The sequence below is a fragment of the Pinus tabuliformis genome, chromosome 1_2, assembly GCF_031772625.1.
Source record: "Pinus tabuliformis cultivar Carrire ecotype Pingquan chromosome 1_2, CPIR1, whole genome shotgun sequence".
Lineage (NCBI taxonomy): Eukaryota > Viridiplantae > Streptophyta > Pinopsida > Pinales > Pinaceae > Pinus > Pinus tabuliformis.
In genome coordinates, this window is record NC_142298.1 from 714,526,327 (window position 1) to 714,532,601 (window position 6,275).

Genomic DNA, 6,275 nt, shown 5'->3' on the forward strand with positions numbered 1-6,275 from the left:
GGAATTTTCACAACAGTGATATTCTGTGATAATATGAGTGGGATCCGATTGTCTGAGAATCTCGTATTTCATGACAGATTCAAGCACATTGAAATCAAATATAATTTCATTCAATACATGGTACAAAGGAGCAATGAGACTCCACCATATTCAGATTGATGGGAAAAATGTTAATATACATTCTAAAGCACTGTGGAAGAAGAAATTTCTAGTCTTCAGAGATATGCTTGGATTCAGGGATATTCCCCTTCCAAGTCCGAGACCCGACTGATCAAGAACACTGGGATGTGTGCTCTTCCCCCCTGGTTGAGCTCCCAAAGACGAGGAATTGAGCTAGTGAGCTCCTAGGGATAAGGGACCTCCAACTAGGGGTATGCCCCAGTCATGCATCTTGTTTTCCCACCCATCTGGCCAATGGGTGTTGGCTACTTGAGATCGGATGGTGCTCCTTACCAATCATGGTAAGTTGTATCTCGCTCAAGTTTGAAGATGTTGGTGTTCTTGAACAACATGGATTCTTAGCCTTGAGCTGGGCTATTATGGATTCTTAGCCTCATTGGCTGAGCAGTGGTTTCTTAGTCTTCATGATTGAGCAATATTCATTCCAAGTGGTAGCATGAGTCTCCCCGATGATATTTATTCCAGGTTGTAGCCTGTGGCTCCCTAATGTCGGGTGGAAGCATCTAGCTCCCTGATGATATTTAGGCCGGATTGGAGCTTGAGACTATCCAATAATGGTTTCTTAGCCTTAATTTGGCTGAGCTTGGATTCAGGGTGGTAGCTGAGCCTCCCCTGCCATGAGTATTTTTCTTTAGATTCAAGAATGTTCAGCATCAGCCATGATGATTTGACAAGTACAGCAGTTTTGACACTTTTGATGGAAATTCCTCCCTGGTTGAGAGGGAGTGTTGAATTTTATGCAACTAAGGGAGAAATTTCCTTTCTAAGAGTTAACACCTTTCACCCTTGAAGCGAATTATTTTCAAGTGGCTCCATAAGTGTTAGGTTGGCTCTTCTAGAAGGTCAATTCGACTTGCCTAGACACTTACATGATGGTTAGTTGGCTTGCCTTGAAACAATGTCATTCAGATCACATGATGGCTATATAAAGAGGTTAATCTGCTTTCCTTGATATGTAATTTGATCATGCATACATTGCTCATTTGCTCTCCTACGTGAAGGTATTCAAAGAGATGTTTAAGGGTCAGATCAAGTGAAGAAATTTCTCTTCTATCTTTTATTGAAGACTGTGATTTGGTTGTTCATTATTCTGTGATCTGAGCTCATTGATTGGTCAGAGATTATAACTGCTCCAGGCCTGTAACTAGGCCGAGATTTACTTCAGATCTACTTCCACAGATCTAGATCTGATACATTTCAGATCTGCCTCACACAGATCTAGATCCAAGCCACCTCAAGATGCCTCCACTGATTTAGATCTGAGCCATTTTTGAATTGTGATTTGGTCCGAGCTTATGCCTTCACAGAGTTGTATTCTATCTCAAGTTTGAGCCTCAGAAGGGAAGAAGATCTGAGATCTGTCTTTGTGGTATGGTGAGAGGATCAGCCTCTTGTTTCAAATCTAGCTGGAAGACATTGTGAAGAAGACCTTAAAACTTGTGGAAGCTATTTTGATTGATCTCTTATTGTTAGCAGATCTATTGCAGATTGGCAGATCTCTTATCATCATTTGCAGATCTCGGATTATCGGTGGTAGATCTCTTATCATCACTGGTGATCTTTTTCACATTGGTGATAAAGCCCTTGCATCAGTATTTTTATCTCTCTCACTGTTAGCAGATTTATTGGAAGCATGTTATTTTATTTCATCATTGGCAGATCTAGTGGAGATTTCTCTCTCGCATTTCTGGAAATTTCTTTCTTGCATTATTGTTTGGCAGATTTCGTATTACTGGCAAGATCTTTATCTTGTATTATCATTGGTGGCAGGTCTCCCTTGTATCAGTTTTTGCATTTGTGATCAGATCTCACACTTCAAAAGATCTGTCCTAGTTTAAAAAGGGGTAATGTTGCTGAACCTTTGAAGATGATCTAATAGAAGAGCAATTTAAAAGAGGTTTCCCCCATAGTGGGGTTTTTCCCTGGTCTTGGACCAAATCCTGTGTATTGTTGTTCATTGACAGTCTTCTATGCTTTATGATCTCAGAAATTAAATTTTAAATCTGCAAAATTTAACAAACGAAATAGGTACATGTTGAATTTTTGGAATCAGAAGTTCAGAATCCAAAGCAACTGCAATGTTGCCTATGATCCAAATGGGAAGAGATAAAAAATTGATAGAATGATCCAACGTACTACATCAGGAATGAGGAACACCACACCAAGGGCGATGCCATTCTAGAGGAGCGGAACGTGATGCTCCAACTATGCCCCCTAGCTAATTAAAGTGTCCATGAATAACATATGCATGTATTCTTGGTTAAAAAAAATAACATCTGTATGTATTCTAAATGTCGTTAGAAGTTAGAAAAATGACAGCTCATTAAATAAGGCCCCATTGATTTGTAGTGATGACAAATGTCAAAAAGCAATGTATTAAAATGTAATTCAGTTTTGGAAGCCCAAGTGAAAGGCCTCAACATTTAAGTGATTCATAATGATAGAGAAAAAGAAAATTGTCTCTTAAAAAGGAAAGAAAAAAGAAAGAGCCAGCATTGTCGCTTCCCCGTGACTTTGGCCTGAGGAGAGAATTCTAAGGAAAATATGCTCACAAAGAGAAGAGGCGGTGGGATATCCAAGGTTATTAGCCAGTTCAGGTTGGCAATGGTGATTTTCAACTGTATGTTGTTCAGCAGCAAAGAGAATGTATTGTGGCCCATTAATGAATGCAGGAGAGCTTATAGCAGTGCGTTTTCTCTCCAGTGAGGGTTTCCTACTAGTCAGGAATGCAACCCTAAAACATATATGCTAATTATTGAAAACTTCGAACAGATTGCAATCTACTCTCTGCACCAAAAGTATTGCATTTGATCATACCGACTGCCTGAACATACATGACAGAATCAAACAACACACACGTGAAGTTTAAAAAGAAATCTGGAACTAGTCAGGAATGCAACATTAAAACATATATGCTAATTATTGAAAATTTCGAACAGATTGCAATCTACTCTCTGCAGCAAAAATATTGCATTTGATCATACCGACTGCCTGAACATACCATAAATGCAATCTAGAGTTAAAAGAAATAAATGATAAACAACTAACATTAATAAATCAACTAAAGTACAATGAAAAGAAAGACTCTATTGTATAAGTCCAAACTCTGCCCATGGAACAGAAGATAAAACATCGATGCAAACATAGGACCATATTCATTTGCTCCAAAAACTGTACTATGATAAGGAACACACATTGTGTTTCCTCATTTGTTCTATGTTATCAGCAATAGTAGATCCAGCAGTTCCAACAAAACCTAACGGAGCACAACTGCATACTGTTTCTTCTATATAAAGAAGAATATCGGGTAACACTTTTGAACGATATTCTTCATTCTTGCTCACATTTTTAAGGAAACTTGGTAGAAACCCTGATCTAATTCCATACTCTCTACTCATAAGATTTTTAGCCGTGTTTACAAAGAGATCATCTTTCTCGTTCAAGATATGCAATTTATAAGCTTTGGAATCAGCAGCCAAGTCGCCAATTAATGTTCCAGTCCAGTTAGATGCTGGAAGGTCTGTCATGAGAAAAATATGTGTGAGTTTGCTCATACCCTGGGACTGCCCCTGCAAAACTTTGAGTTTATCCTTCAACACAGAAAATGTTGTTTTCCAATGATTCTTGAACTGACCATCCAGCAGTCTGAGCTGAGCACATAGAAAAGGATTCTTTATCTTTCTTCGGGCATATTCCTTCCCAGCATTTATAATCTCTGGGGTAAATGGTAGAAATTCAATATTTTGTAGCAGAGATTGTATCCGTTCATCTTTAGGAGCCTCATGAATGTCAATATACAGCTCTGAGCCTTTGTAAGTAGCTGAGAAGAGGGTCCCAAAGAGAAGAACAGTGGCATTATCTGCCATTGATCCAGGCCCAAGAACACTGTCTATGTTTCGACGCTTTCTGACATAATCAATTTTCTTCCTCTTCCTTAAGCTGTCATCTGGCTGAATTGAATCTAATGCATCATCGGACTCCTGTTGGTAAGTCCATACTGTTGTTTTACAATCTTCTTCAACTCCATACACGCAATGTGGTAGATTTGTCTCAAGACCTGAGAACAGATTCCTACACGTTCTAGGACTACCCCATGCTTTAACACTTCTGGACAAGCTATGGCATAGCTTTCCAGAACAGGATAACCCAATATCTAGGCCACACCACAGTGAAGCAAAAACCCGAAAATCAACAGTACTCACCAGAGACGAAGAGATCAATTCAGACAGATCAATAACGTCTGCTATAGAAACGTACCTGCAAACCAGTGGAAAAGAGATGTAATCTAAAAGTAATCAGTACTATCCAAAAACAAGAACCAAAAGTTGTTCTGTTAAGACTTTGCTTAAAAAAATGGGTGTTCTTGAGAAATATTGTTGAATGAAGAAATACCCTATGGGTCCCAGTAAAAACCAGTACATTTAGCAAATGCATTAATTCACTTATTTTACAGAGAAAAAGCATTCGAACCATGCTTGGAAAACGAAATTGGGACATCTGGGCAGATAGCAGCAATGGAATTATAACTGTTACAGACCTTGAACTTTGCATGAGGTGGATGACATGATCCCATACAGAATTCCGAAGTTCATGTGCAGGCTGAACTCTGAATTTGGGGCAGCTTCCCAGGGCCACAGCGTGGTGATCCAAAATTGGTGGAATGATAAGAGTTCTGTTGAGGATCGCTGCTATAATCAGTGCATTCTTCAGCTCTCCTACTTGGTTGCTAAACCCACTGTGTGGGGCAAACCACATGTATTTCTCCGCCTTGGGAAGCCCTTTCAAGGAATCAGGTGTAGGCCTGTTCTCGTTTTGGGTGCTGCATTGGGGATATTCCCCAGCACCTACCAGAGCTTCTTTAGATTCTGATTTTGATCTTGATATTGAAATTGAAGTCGGTAGAGGAGATTCCGGTTTTGATATTGATATTGTAATTGATGTGGGTAGAGAATAGTATTTGATGGAGAAAAAGAGGAAGCAGATAAATAGGATTGTGCACACCTGGAGTTTACATCTACTATTGCAGCTGCTGCCGCCCTGAAATGAAGAGCTCTTGCTCTTCTTCTTCCATTTATCCGCTGGCAAACCCATTGCCGTGGCTACAGTCTATGTCCAAACAAAACCTGTTTTCCTCTGCTGGATGTTGATTTATCGGCAGACCCACAAAGACTCGGAGAGTTTGATTGCGTGCCCATCATTGCTAATGGCATCCTTCGAAGTGAAAGACAGTTTAATTACCAGATTAGTTATCTGCTTGTGCTTTCCTTGGAAGGTCGTGCTGCTGCTTTTCACCGTACGTTTGTTTTGTTGGAGGTCGTGCTGCTGCTTTTCACCGTACGTTTGTTTTGTTGGAGATCATAATCCGAGAGCCGCAGAAAAAGATCCAAGAGCCGCAGATCCACGAGTTTCAATGACCGCAGAGAGCCGCAGAACAAATCCAAGAGCCGCAGATCTGAAATGATTATGGGGCAATTGCTTGAATGATTGAGAGGGAGGTCTATTACTCTCTCGAATCGAATCAGCTTCTTCGCTTAAATATTTAAACTCTCTATAAAGAATAATCCAATTAATATAATATAAAGAATAATCGGATTATTTTATATGTGGAAATTTTATTCTAAAATATAATCGAATTATTTTATATGTGGAAATTTTATTTTAAAATTTAATAATTGAATTATTTTATGTATGGAAATTTTATTTTTAAAATATATAATTTTTAAAATAAAACGATTTTATAGAGATAAAAATTGGAAAAAAAATTGATCTCCTAGAATCTATGGTCTCTCCAAGATTCATAAGGAAGGAGCTCCCTTAAGGCCCATTGTCAACACCATTGGAGGTCCTACCTACCTTCTTGCTAAGTTTCTTGCGTTAAAGCTTAAGCCCTTAGTTGGTGGTACGGAGTCCTTCGTTAAAGACTCTGCTTCCTTTATTAATGAACTCAAGGACATTAAGCTTGACCCTGGGGACATTCTTGTTAGCTTTGATGTAGTTTCCCTGTTCACTTGCATTCCTATTAAGGAGGCCATGGAGGTGATCAATCGCCTAACTGACCTTGACACTGCCAGGTTAGTGGAGATCTGCCTCACTTC

At 39.2% G+C, this 6,275-nt stretch overlaps 1 protein-coding gene across 1 annotated transcript; it reads right to left on the bottom strand.

Moving 5' to 3' along the window:
• Positions 1–3,194: 3,194 nt before the first annotated feature.
• LOC149207735 (O-fucosyltransferase family protein) lies at positions 3,195–5,667 on the bottom strand. Its single transcript, XM_089395849.1, has 2 exons — positions 4,718–5,667; positions 3,195–4,437 (listed from the first exon to the last, which is right to left on the bottom strand). The coding sequence occupies exons 1-2, from the start codon at positions 5,269–5,271 to the stop codon at positions 3,357–3,359; spliced, it is 1,635 nt and encodes a 544-aa protein (XP_089251975.1). The 5' UTR covers positions 5,272–5,667; the 3' UTR covers positions 3,195–3,356.
• Positions 5,668–6,275: the final 608 nt, after the last annotated feature.

Excerpts from the sequence above, each read along its gene's own strand:
- LOC149207735 (XM_089395849.1), bottom strand. The coding sequence starts at position 5,271 with ATGGGTTTGCCAGCGGATAAATGGAAGAAGAAGAGCAAGAGCTCTTCA. Across the intron at positions 4,438-4,717 it reads CACCTCATGCAAAGTTCAAG|GTACGTTTCTATAGCAGACG; the intron begins GTCTGTAACAGT and ends ACTGGTTTGCAG.